Genomic DNA, 12,891 nt, shown 5'->3' on the forward strand with positions numbered 1-12,891 from the left:
TGGCCTCTGCTGTAACGGACACTCGGCAAACGGGCTGGTGGTTTCAGGAGGTGACGTGACTCACTCTGTCTATAAAAAGAGAGCGAGATAGATAAATAGATAGATAGAGACACACACACAGAGAAGGGGAGAGCGCGAGAGAGAGAGAGAGAGAGAGAGAGAGAGAGAGAGAGAGTGTGTACTTGGTCATGTGACCAGAAGGGGGGGGGGGGCCTAAGCGGGAGAGCACAAGTAGGAAAGTTGACAGTTTGTTATCAGGAGACAGATCTGGCACAAATAGGAGCAGAGCACGGCAACGCTGCTTTTAGCTTTCTCCGGAAAACAAAAAATAAAAAGAACCAGAAAATAAAGAGGCGCGTTTACGCACCCCTCCAAGCTCCAGCGCTGATGAGATGGTGGTGGTGTCTTTGATGGGTGAGGAGGTGTTTTCAGGTGACGGAGGAGCAGAGAAACAGGTGAACTAACGCGCTACAGGATTAAAGAACAGGACTGGTCAAAAAAGAGAGAGAGAATCCATCAGGCTGTGGAAGGGGGAGCAGATGCTGACACTAAGGCACTGACACTTCCACAGCCCGGGGAGTCACAGCGTGCTCGAGCAGTGTGACAGAGAGCAACCTTTAAAGGCCAAGCACTGAGCAACAGCAGCTCACACACACACACACACACACACACACACACACACACACACACACGGATCTTGTGCTTCTTTCTGTACGTTCACTACAGACATACAAGAATGGAGGAATAGGTGAGCCAGACTCAGCGCCGCTCCACCACAGCTCAGCGGGCAGACTGCGAGAAAGGCCCAGCAAAGCCGCAGGTGCGGCGTCAACTTGCTTGTCTCCAGTGTAAACTGCTGCCCAAGATCCTATTAGTCTGCGGTAAATGTCAGCACATCGGACAGATGAAAACAGCTGGACTGGCTGGGCAGAAAGGGCAAAGCCCGTTACTTCCTCGCCATTCCGCAGGCCTCGTCCCGGCTGGACAAACGAGGAACAAGAGACTCTACGCTGCCACCTAGCTTCCGCACTGAAGAGCACAACGAGGCAAACCGAACCCTAACCTGTCGTGTGCTTCAGACCTGCTCACTTATAAGTGCTGACTGGGATTTTAATCCAACAGCTATTTTTACGAGCCAAAGAAAAAAAAGAAGTTTCCCTCTACTGTGGCTTCTCTCAAGACGTGCTAGGAAGCAGACCGGCACGCGTGCAAGGGGGCGGTCCCAGAGGCTGACCTCTCGTAGACAGTCTTGAGGGTGACCTGGTCTGAGACGATGTCGTTCTCCTCCAGGAAGAGGAGGAGCCAGGAGGTGCGGTAGGGCCACTCCTCTGTCAGGTTGATCCACAACGCCAGCCGGTCCCAGTTGAAGGTGATCTGATTGGCTCGGAGGAGGCGCCCTGTGACCACACAATGCAAGTCGCCTCAGCGAGCATGGCAAACCATCTGTATGATCACTCTTGAGAACGATGGTGACGACTGCAACGGCAACACATTTGAGGTTTCATAACATTTGCATGTTATTATATATTGTTTTATATATATATATTAAAAAAAAAGCACACACGTACACACACAAACTCTCAAAGTGTTTAAAAAACCTCAATGCTACCCATACAGACTTCACCATCTGCATACTTAATATGAGTCAGCCGGACCCCGGAGACATCCACCGTCTCCTCTGTCTCGGGGACGTGTTAGTGGCAGTAACCTGTGACTGAGACGATGTTGAGCAGTCTCCTCATGGTCTGAGGACTGATGTCGCTGAACCAGTCCTCGGTGGCCAGCAGCTTGGTCAGGTCAAAGGACATCTGACGCGTGACGGTGCGCTGCATCTGCCGTCGCCGGTACGTGTCCTACACGCCAAACAGGCAGAGTGGACATGGTCTCACACACACAGCCTTCCAGCCTTACCGCACACCACGTACTGTTTACGATTAACCAGCCTACTGTTAGTACACAGCTTTCAAAATCACAACACGGTACTTTCACACAGGTACAGCGTGTTCCATTATCGTCCGAACTGTTGACGTATGAGGCGTGCTGATAGATTAAAAAAAAAAAAACCTCCTGCACAGGATACCGAGTAGAGAACGCATCAAAAACAACGGGGTGTGTGGAAGACCGGCTAGCTGATCTTTCTGAGACGCATTAACGATCAGACTCATACAGGACAGGAAATGTCTTTCCACCATTCACCACATTTATTCACGGCATGGCGAATAATGCATCGTGGTTCTCACCTCCTCTCTTCCATACAGCCACTCCATCTCTCCTGAGCGACTTTTCTCCAGTCAGATTTAAAAGCTCAGAAAGGGGGGGGAAAAAAAACGGAGCTGAAATGAGACCCAGATGAGACGGGAAAACACACCCATGCCGGGTGTGACTTCTCATGGGCCTCTCTGCTCGTGGTGTGGAGTGCCTGGCAGCCTGGCGCCCTGGATATCTGCTCTAGGGCGCGCAAGGAGCCCACGGGGCGGGGGGATGGCGGCGTTGGAGCAGTGGACGGAGCAAAAGCTCTAGGGAAGTGCAATCTCAATGCGCACTTTGATATCCCTGATGCCAACCTCGTGCCAGGGCGGGCTTTTAGGCTGGAGCGCGAGGCCAAAGCTGCGTTGATGAGTGGGCAGGCTGCACACTGCTGGACAAGACCTGACCTCCTCCTAAATGTGCAGAAGCTAGCAGACTGGAAATCGGGACCGCCCGATATAAGAGCGGAACAAGGATTATAATCTGAGCTCCTGAGCAAAACTTCTCCTGCATTAAGAGCAAAAAAGGACCTCGCTGAAATGTGTGGACCTCAGCCTGCTTTAAGCCGCCCCCAGCGCGGATGCTGAGATTCCGGACCAACCTCATTGCCCGTTTAGCTAAACGTTCCCATTAGCCTTGCGGAGCCGGGCTGTGTGCAGGTAAAGGGCCGATGCCCCTTTCACGCTGCAAAGCCTGCAATCGCCTCGATGGGCTAATCCCAAACTGGTGAAGCCTGACCTTCCTCTTTCAAAGCGAGGATGAGGGGCCGGGGTGAGAGGTAGGCGGCGGCGCGGTGGGGTGGCAAGCGCTCCTCCCCCGCTCGCTGGAGGCGAGCGCCGGGCCGATCCATCAGCGAGGCAAGCGAACAGAGCCACTTAGCCTCCCGCCAGACGCGGGCCGTGCGAGAGCTATGTCACAGAGCCCCAGTGCTGCGGCACCCTGTCATTAGCCAGTGGCATCTCAGTGGGGAAGGGTAAACAGACATTAAATCAATTATAGACGCGCTTCGGCGACAACCGAGGGCTCCGACAGCACCACCCTAACCAGCCTCCAATGCCACCCCTACCCCCACAACAGCGACAAACACGTGCGCAAATGTGGCTCCAGTCATACGCTTGCTTGGTGGGCTGCTGTTTGGAACGTCCCTCCGTTAACTTTGCAGGTTGGCATTAGCGGCTTTCACCGAGCCAGGTATATAACCGAGCGCTCGGCTACGTCTGGTCCCTGTCTGAGCACACAAGCAAACTCTCAGTGCTTTCTCCAAGCCCTTTTTTCCCCCCATTGCATTTGTGTACAATTTGCTGATTAGCCCTGAGGCTCAGGGGCTCATTTCTGGCCGGTGGGCCAGTCAAACCTTACCCTCCGGTTCAGAGCTGTCTTGCTGCCCTGCTTGGCCTGCTCCCCGAGACTGTTCTGAGACTGGAACTTTCTGTCCAAGTCCTCGTGCCATGCTGCAGCAACACAGTTACACAAGCAGACGCACAAAATTAGATTCGACAGTTCCAGAGCTAATCAGATCCACATCGGTCACGCGTTCTCACGATAAGGACACATGACTGCGTTAGAAAACCTCTCTGAAACTTAGGAAAGTCTTAAACTACGGCGACCCTGGCGGGCATCGCTTGGCGTAGCGAGTGGGCAGAGAACGAGCACTTGCCCTCGGTGGCGAGCAGGTCGCAGTTGGCAGGCGCGGCCATGCAGAGCTTCTTGGCCGTGCTGAGGCCGCGGCTGTTGAGAAAGACGGGCAGGTGCACGATGTTGCGCATGTAGTCGTGCCCGTTGATGTTGGAGTCCCGCAGCACGCTGTTCAGGTTCTGGTTGATGGCCTTGATGATGATGTGAGGGTCGCTGGCGAAGATGGAGATGAAGGGGCCCTTGGAGAAGAGCACCCTCACCTGCACCCAAACGACAGCAGCCAACACACGCGCACACACACGCACACATGCACACGCACACACGCAGGTATGAGCAGGGGTGACTGGACGCTAATCATGTCTGAGAAAGCCGCTATGTGAGATCAACAGGTGAACTCGCATCTTAAAATCAGCCCATCCGCTACCATAAATCCCGGACATAATGAAGTTCATTCGTGCACTGGCCTCCAACTAGCCAATGTGTGTGCACGCAAAAGAAACGGACAGCGAGTGGTGTGCGGAAAGGCTGACGCAGCCATAGCACGGTGCTGGGGACTTTCCGGACGGCTGCAGGGCTGTAGCGTGGCCAAGTGTCACAGGACTCGGATTCGCGCTCCGTTTATGAAGTTCATTACTGCTGACCACCTCCTGCGCTACGCCCAAATATTTGCTTATGCTGCAGCCACGCACAGTAACCCCGTTGTCTCATTCCCATAATCCTGCCAGCCCCTGCCTGCTCAGTCACAGTTACGGAAATCCTTTGTTATGGGACAATAGCACCAGCCCGTGGAAAAACGTTTAGTTTGCAATAATACCAAATCAATTTCATAATTCCTGTCAAAATTGGAGACAAATAAAAATGGGATGGTGGCTAATTGCTCCACAAAGGAGACCTTGAGATGGTTTCAGTCTCTCTGTAAGGAGGGAGATTTCATTAGCAGAGAGGACGCTGCCAACACCAGGGTATTAGACCCCCAAATAATAACGTTTGGCTGAAGGAAATTGTATTACCCCAGCTGGGAAAGAGGAATCTGAACTTTCTGGGCTATATGAATGTGAACTCTGATAGCTATGGTGAGCGGTTCAAGTGTGTTAATAAGAGATTGATGACGGTGTTTACTGTTCTGTCAGATCGAGACGTATTCTTTATGCATTTGGATAATGGCACACAGATGAGGAAATGATGTGACGAAGGGTGTGACAAGGCATTCATGGTTTTGAAACTTAACCAAGGACTACAAGAGTAGACGTAAACAAACTAATACACAATCGCACAAACACACACCGTATCCAGCATCTGCAATACTCTGTCCTGCTCGCAGGAGTCCAGGCCATCGATGATGACGACCAGGCGCGTCTGATTCTGAGTGAAGCCGTCAATGGTCTTCGCCAGCTTCGCCATCAGCTCTACTTCACACTTCAGCACCTGGCAGAGGAACCCAGACAAACTACCACACGAACCAACTGCACATGCATGCAGCCATGGGCCAACTGCTGCTTCTCAGGAATCCAAAAGATTTACCAAGTTACTTTCAAACTTTTATAAATCAATAATGACTTAAAACCAACACTCCCCCTGCCCGAAAAAAGAATTGTCCAAATGATCATACAAAAACCAACGTGAAACCAAAAACTTCTATCCGAGTCTTTCGGTTCCCTTGCATGTACATCAAGCCTGCAGCCTGAGCCAGGGGATGGGGCACAGCTCCCCAGGGCTCTGCCACTCACCTTCATGAATCCCTCGCTCTTCAGCCTGTGCATGCTGTTGGCAGCGGCATGCAGCCGCTTCCTCTGCGAGCGCAGCACCGAGTCGCCCACCTGCCACCACGTCCTGCAGTTGAGCAGCAGGGCCAAGCCCACCACGCTGGCCATGGTCACCAATACGCCGTTGACCGTGGCGTTGGCCGCCTCCACCTTGAAGATGGCCAGCAGGGTCATGCCGGTGGCAAGACACGCCAGCGTTAGGCCGAACAGCACGAAGGACGGGACGCAGCAAGTCTTCTTCCACTTCTTCCCTGGGGGGGGAGGTGAGTTAGGGATAGAGGTTTTGCCAGGGACTGCTTGGGCTAAAGCTCTAAGGCCTGGTATTGGTGGCATTTCTTCACCGTCTCTCCCCCTGCTGGACAGTTAGCCACGCTGCGCCTTTAGAGTGACTGGGCAAACATGTTGAGGACACAAACTTTTGGCACGGCAGTAAATCCTTGAATTTCCAGTTGGTATAAACAAAAGTAGTGGGCACAGACCTTGCGTCTCATCGTTTTTGAAGACCCTGAAGAGTCTGGTGGCCATGAAGCCAAACTCTTTCTCGCACGCGTCTGACAGAGTGGCAATCATCTCCGCCATGGAAGTCTCCCCGCCCACGCTCGACAGGCGGTTGTAGTCGGTGAACAGGAACCTGAAGCCACAAACACAAACACACACACACACACACACACACACACGTTACCAAGCATAAACACCGACCTTCATGAACACTATACTGCAAGAAGGAACAGAGAGGTGGTTTGTAGGAGGGGGATCCTTTAGATACGGCTCCGTGGGCAGCACCTGACGGGCAGGGCCTTGGTGGTCTGCTCGGGAAGCTCCGGGGGGTTCACGAACGCGAGCTTGAGCAGCAGCTCCAGGTAGCCGATGTGGCGTGCCAGCCGGGTGCTCAGGAGCCACGCCCAACTCCAGCTCTCGCCCTCTTTCCGCCCGCCAAAGTACACCAGCACTGCGCACAAGCCATAACAGTACGGCTCACACGCGCACAACACACGCGGTATCTGGCCACGTGGCCGTGCACCAAACGCTGCGATTTTGAACAAAGGAAAGTTTGTGGAAGACACACGTGACGGGAGAAGATTAAGACACAGGAACCTAATTTCTGTGTTGCACGTACAAATATTCACCCAAAATACAACACTGCCCTCTGGTGGTATAGAATCACAAAATCCCTACTGGTTATAGCAAATATTGAACACAGGCTGGGTAATTTGATTTGCTGGGAAAACTATTTAATGGAACGCATCTGCCTGTCCCTGCCTCTAGCTCTCATGTGTTAAATAGCTTTAAAGGGTTCATATGAGGAAGGGACGGGGTACCGTATAGCAGTTCATCACTCCAATTCAGCTCTTACTTCACAATGTGCGGAGAACTTAAAATGATGCGTTTCATAGAACCAAATAGGGTAGCCACAGACTCTGCCTAGCTGGGAGTTAGCTCTGTGGAACTGAGAAGTACATTTTAATTCAGGTACAAGTCTCGTGTTAAGCCCAGAATTTGCCAAACGTTTTACACGACAATGACTTGTTTGCATCCCTCAACATTGTGTTCATAATCCATCATATTTCCCCTTTGCCAAGAGTCACCGTTTTGAAAAAGGCTGACAACATATTACCCCTCAACAGCTCTACAGTCCGCCAGTCTCTCACCAAAGAAGACATAGAGCAGAGCGAGCAAGCTCAGGGCCACGGCGCTGGCCAGCCGCGGGTCGACGGTGAAACCCAGGATCATGGCTACGGAGCCGCACATGAGCAGCGTCAGCGCCACCATCAGCCAGGAGAACTGTAGCAACGGCTCCACCTGCTGGCCAGCGAAGGTCTTCATCTCGTCTGAAGGAGACAGCCCCAAACAAAGCGAAAAGAAAGAAGAAAAACAAAACAAAACAAAAACCATCAAATCACAACGATCCGGCAACACTCGATAAAGGAAAATTTCACTCGACACGGGGTGAGAAAGGTTAGTTTGTTTATGCTGGTTGAGAGGTTAGTGGTGGCTGGACTGGATGGAATGTTCCTTTACCCTCCAGCTTCTTGAGCAAGAAGGACTTGCCGCTGCCCCACTGGGCGTAGAGGCCCACGCAGATGGGTGGCTGCATGGTGGGCTCGCTCAGGATGTCGGCCAGCGCGCTGCTGTACAGGTCGTAACCCAGCATGTCCCCGTCACACTCCGAAGGCGACAGGTGCTCTGCGAAGGGTCAGAGGTCACAGCCGTTGCACAGACGCAGGACTTCGATTCTCACTCGTCAAGGTTTACAGCCGAACTGTTCCGGGGAAGGCTCTGAACGCTTCCTCTCAAACGGCGCCGCCGTGTCCGGGCACGGCTCCGGTCCGACCGCGGAGCCCCGCGTGTCCGGACGCAGCGGCCGCACCGTTCGAGAGGATACTCACTGGCTCCGAAGATCTGGGTGAGGATGCTCTTCTGGTGCGTGCAGTCGATGTTGTACGGCGTCTCGCCCTGCTTGTTGGGTTTGTAGAGCAGGCGGCCGTCTTTGGGATTCCGCAGAAGCAGCTCAGCCAGCTTCCTGCTCCGCCCCCGGATGGCGATGTGCAGGGCCGTGTCTCCTTTCTGGGAGACGGCGTTCACCCCTTTATTATTTACCACACACTAATAATCACCGCACAAAAACTACACCAAAGCTGGATTATGTCCGGAATTGAAACTGATTGAGCCATGTTTAAAAAAAATTTTTTTTTTTTAAATGTAATGTCTTTAAATTAGCTTTTCTAGAACGCAGTTGTAGTTACCCTGTCCACAGCAGACACCTTCGCTCCTTTGTCGAGAAGAAGCTCAACGATCTCCATGTTCCTCATCTTGGTAGCTTTAATAAGTGGAGTCTCCCCCTCCTACCGCCCAGGACGACAACAGCAGTTTCAAAACACAGACAGGCAGGAGATGCTCGTGTTTTCAGCAGAAGCAGCTTAAAACCATAAAGACCAAAAGCTAGTGCTATACTGTGCTTTGAGAAGTCAAGCTGGTAGACTTACCTTGGTGCAGGCCTCTGTGTCTGGGTTACACTGCAGGATATCTCTTACCATGATGGAGTTGCCTTTTTCTACTGCCCAGTAGAGGGCAGTCTTGCTGTCCTGCATGAAAAGGTCCATGGGTTGATGTAGTCATAGCAGTACTTCTGTTATATTTAAACATGCGTGTCAAAGTGAAAATGTGCCTGCTTTTCCCCTGGTACAAGACTTTATTTTTGTTTATGATCATTATGGCTCTTGAATCCTTTTGGGACCGAGTAAGGCATGACTGATGCTGTCCGTGTACGAGAGCAGAACATTAAGGCCACGCGGGCTGCTCTGGATCAGGGCAGCGTTCGGGCAGGCGTGCAGAAGGAAGGCTTTAAGGATGAGGGAGTTTCGCCAGTACCTGGCCTCTGACGTCAATATCTGCGTATTTATGTAGCAGAGCTCGCACGATCTCCACATGGCCTCCCCTCACTGCTGCAATCAGAACCGTGTCTCCACTCTAATGCGCACACGCGCACACACACACACACACACACACACACACACACACACCAGGTTAGAGCCACAGTGGAACATGGACATTCGCGTGGTCTAGGCCGAGAGGCAGCGGCGGCACACACCCGGTCTGGGATGTTGACGTAGGCGTCGGCGTCCAGCAGGTCCTGCACCACCTCCGCGTGGCCCTCCATGGCGGCGATCATCAGCGCCGTGTTGCCGTCCTTGTCTGTCATGTTGACGTTGGGGTTCCTCTTCAGTAGCTCCTTAACCACCCTGCTGTAGCCACCGCGCACCGCCACAATCAGCGCCGTCATCGAGTTCTGACCCGGCCACGCACACACACACACACACACACACACACCACTTGACTGTTTTAAAGACAGCTACCATCCTCCCGCTTTTTTTTTTTTTTTTTTTTTTTTTTTTTTTTTTTTTTTTTTTTATTACAAACCGAAGAATTTAAGTCACTGATTGGTCCAATGTGTTAATAGCCAGCAATTTTACATGAGGGCACAGTCCTCAGAAACACACTGCATGAGACTATATACATACGGTCGCACAGCATCTCCGTTTACATCAGCGGCATGTGGAAAGACACTCTTACCTATAGCAACTTGTGTATGACCATCCAAAACCCCACCATAACCGCTAATATAACGTGCCCAGACGGCAGACACTAATTTTGCATGAGACAGGAAACGCACCGCCCCCTCCTGGTCCACGTTGGCGCCGTTCTCCAGAAGGTGAAGCACACAGTCATAGTGGCCTCTCCTGGCCGCCCAGATCAGTGCTGTGGTGCCATACTGATGGGGAGGGGAGGGCCAAAGTTAGTCGCCGGAACCTGATGCACAGGGCACTGTCGATTCTGTTTCGTTTTAGCATTAACGCAGCGCATTTCTTTACAGTTGCCATCACACGCGAGAATGTGAGTGCAAATTTCAGTGTATATCTGATGTTTTGGGAGAGCGGGTTTACATAAATAAAAGTGATTCAGTGCTCCAAGACATGCACAGCTTCTCTTCGGATTGGGGCGGGTGGGTAGTCACCTTATCAGAGCAGTTGACTTTAGCCCCGTGTTGTAGCAGCAGTTTGACAATCTCTGCGTGCCCTCTACCAGCTGCCCAAATGATGGGGTATACACTGTACTGTAGGGGAAAACACACATGGATTTGGTATCTCTCTCTCACACACACACACACAAATGTGTATGTGCACCTCCTTGCCAAATTGTAACATCACACACACACTCAAAATAACACAAGCAATTTCAAGTGAACGCTGTAAACAGAAGGCCACTCTAAGCAGCTAGGAACAGTGCTGCTATTTGTAACGCACCTGTCCGGTGATGCTGGGGTTTGCGCCCTTCTCCAGCAACAGACGGGCGACCTCCGCACGGCCCTTATAGGCCGCCCACATAAGAGCAGTCCAGCCGCCCTAGGACCATGCGTGCGCGCACACACACACACACACACACACACACACACACACACACACAGGTCAGCCTCTAGATTGTTTTCATAAACAGCATTGGGCTGAGTCAGAGTGTTACTCAGATTGCAGGTTTTGGGCACACACTCAGCCCGTTATTATTAGCGCTGTGCTAGCGACACACTGGCACCTCAACAACCACAACACACTTTCCCAGACAACACTGCTTCAGGAAATTATAAACGTGCGCAACACACTGGCAAAACGTCTGGAATAAGCAGAAATGGTGCCACCAGAAATGGTAAATTAAAAAAAACACTCCTTTACACATGATTTGCTGAAGTTGAGGCTTACACAACAGTGCTATGCAGAAGACATTAACAGGTCATGTGGAGACAGGATTTCCTGCTTTCTAGGAACACAGAAATTGAGTTAACATATTCCAGGCAGTGTTGCTGATGAAATTCAATTCCCATTTGGAAACATTTGGTATGAATCTCTGATACTCTTTTTGGTGTAATAGGGCATCGAGCTAAAACCGGTTAAAACCAGCACAGTAAAATACACAAAGAAGGGGAAAGGAAGAATCATTACAGAAACTGCATAAATCTCGTAGGCACATTAAATGGATTAAAGAGAAAATGTCTCCACCGGTTTGTTTGCTACAAAGCTGACGTAAGGATTTGGAAGCATGGGGCTGCGGGTGCCTTAGACAAAGACGAAAATAAAATTCAGAGGTCTGGAATAAAACGACTTGAACTGAAACGAAGCCATGTTACCTTCACCCTTTTTGCAAACAATGGAACTAAAAAAAGATCTCTCATGCTGATGACTCCAAGACCTAAAAGTTATTCAATTACAATATATGCATATGTATAACATACACAATGCCATAGAACATACCCTGTATACATACACATTGCCATAAGATGTACACCGTATACATACTTAATGAGGTACTGCAGTTAATACGTGGTGATTTGTTTACCATGTCTTTGTGCTCCAGATTTGCATTGTTGGCCAACAGCTCCTTCACCACTTCAACGTGGCCCTCCTTGGCAGAAGAAATCAGGGCAGTCCAGCAATCCTACAACCCAGAACAAAACGTTCACACAAAAGGCCTTCGGCCATCAACGCCTGAACGGTCCTCGTCTGAAGGACTCACAGAGCTGCAGAACATACCAGCTGGTCATACCAAGTAGTCATGAGTGCCCCAACTCTACAGGCAACAGTGCAGGATGAAGACAGAGGTGCTGGAGCTACCGTGAGGTACTGAGGGTGTGTGTGTGTGTGTGTGTGTGTGTGTGTGTGTGTGTGTGTGTGTTGAATATGGTCACCCAGTCATTTGCTGAATCACGGATCTGCATGCCAATTACACGGCTCTGGAGCCTGCCTGCTTGTTGAGCTAGCTTTGGAGAATCTAGCAGCTTAGTGCAGATCCACTCAGAGTGACACACAGACAAGGCAAATGGTCTCAAAGTCGTTACTGCTATTAAAAATCTCAGAAAGCTGAGCTACTCTGTGTAAAAGGACCATGGATCCTGAGTGACACCTTCCCACGTTTACATGAGCGACATCTTAATTTGTGGTAAATGTCTAACTCAGAAGGTTCTTGTTACTGTTCTGTCGATTGATTGGTGGTATTGATCCTTTCCCCTGAAAATCATTACCGAAGCTGTTGTGCAAGACAACATGAGTGTTAGAGGTGGAACCTGGAACAGCACGTACCACATCATCCAGGTTAACGTTGGCTCCTCTTTTAACAAGCTCCTGCACTATCTCCAGACTGCCCTGCTCAGCTGCCACCATCAGAGGAGTCTGCCCATTCTGAACGGCAAGAACAACACACGTGCAGCCCGCGTTCAGCCATACACACACTCCGAGCAGTGCGAGTCTATGCCTCGATGTCACACACCTTAATAACAAACTACGGTGTTAGAGGGTTAAGCCGTGCCTTTTCAGAAATGCTGCATACACAACACGTCACAGAGCCGAAGTGCGTACCACCTAAACACACCCTTAAACGTCCTCCAACCATTTCCTGCCGTTTCCTCAAAACGCCACCCCCCCCCCCCCACCATCACCACCACCACCACCACCACCACCCCCACTGACTTCGCTCCTGCTGTCCACCTCGCGATGCTTGTCCAGGTAGGCCCGCAGGGCTGGCAGGTTCTCCTCCTCCACATGGCTGAAGATGCTCTGGGAGGCCATGACTGTCGTCTTCAGGGAGCCTGTCGTGTCCATGTCCACGGAGCCGAACTCGCCCCTCGAGCGCTGCCAGGGAGCAGGGGAGGACACATTAGAGCAGAACAGGAACGATCCTGTCCATGCAATTACGGTCGAACGGG

The 12,891-nt window shown here is 51.3% G+C and overlaps 1 protein-coding gene across 8 annotated transcripts in view; it reads right to left on the reverse strand.

Annotated features, from left to right (window-relative positions):
- kidins220a (kinase D-interacting substrate 220a) overlaps positions 1 to 12,891 on the reverse strand; it is a 34,748-nt gene that overhangs the window by 18,999 nt on the left and 2,858 nt on the right. For 6 of the 8 annotated variants that reach the window (XM_035533037.2, XM_035533033.2, XM_035533034.2 and 3 more), the window contains exons 2-22: positions 12,656 to 12,817; positions 12,269 to 12,367; positions 11,529 to 11,627; positions 10,448 to 10,546; positions 10,159 to 10,257; positions 9,817 to 9,915; positions 9,235 to 9,432; positions 9,015 to 9,113; positions 8,630 to 8,728; positions 8,390 to 8,488; positions 8,033 to 8,210; positions 7,665 to 7,829; positions 7,295 to 7,474; positions 6,429 to 6,594; positions 6,125 to 6,276; positions 5,610 to 5,896; positions 5,167 to 5,307; positions 3,905 to 4,142; positions 3,607 to 3,698; positions 1,709 to 1,853; positions 1,235 to 1,397 (exon numbers count right to left, since the gene is read on the reverse strand). In XM_035533037.2, the coding sequence (XP_035388930.1) occupies positions 1,235 to 1,397; positions 1,709 to 1,853; positions 3,607 to 3,698; positions 3,905 to 4,142; positions 5,167 to 5,307; positions 5,610 to 5,896; positions 6,125 to 6,276; positions 6,429 to 6,594; positions 7,295 to 7,474; positions 7,665 to 7,829; positions 8,033 to 8,210; positions 8,390 to 8,488; positions 8,630 to 8,728; positions 9,015 to 9,113; positions 9,235 to 9,432; positions 9,817 to 9,915; positions 10,159 to 10,257; positions 10,448 to 10,546; positions 11,529 to 11,627; positions 12,269 to 12,367; positions 12,656 to 12,787 (3,029 nt within the window). In that variant the 5' untranslated portion in view covers positions 12,788 to 12,817. The remainder of the gene's footprint in view (positions 1 to 1,234; positions 1,398 to 1,708; positions 1,854 to 3,606; positions 3,699 to 3,904; positions 4,143 to 5,166; positions 5,308 to 5,609; positions 5,897 to 6,124; positions 6,277 to 6,428; positions 6,595 to 7,294; positions 7,475 to 7,664; positions 7,830 to 8,032; positions 8,211 to 8,389; positions 8,489 to 8,629; positions 8,729 to 9,014; positions 9,114 to 9,234; positions 9,433 to 9,816; positions 9,916 to 10,158; positions 10,258 to 10,447; positions 10,547 to 11,528; positions 11,628 to 12,268; positions 12,368 to 12,655; positions 12,818 to 12,891) is intronic. The other 2 variants (XM_035533036.2, XM_081721638.1) reach the window with 2 other exon arrangements.

The sequence above is a fragment of the Electrophorus electricus genome, chromosome 10, assembly GCF_041902795.1.
Source record: "Electrophorus electricus isolate QZ-2024a chromosome 10, ASM4190279v1, whole genome shotgun sequence".
Classification (NCBI taxonomy): domain Eukaryota; kingdom Metazoa; phylum Chordata; class Actinopteri; order Gymnotiformes; family Gymnotidae; genus Electrophorus; species Electrophorus electricus.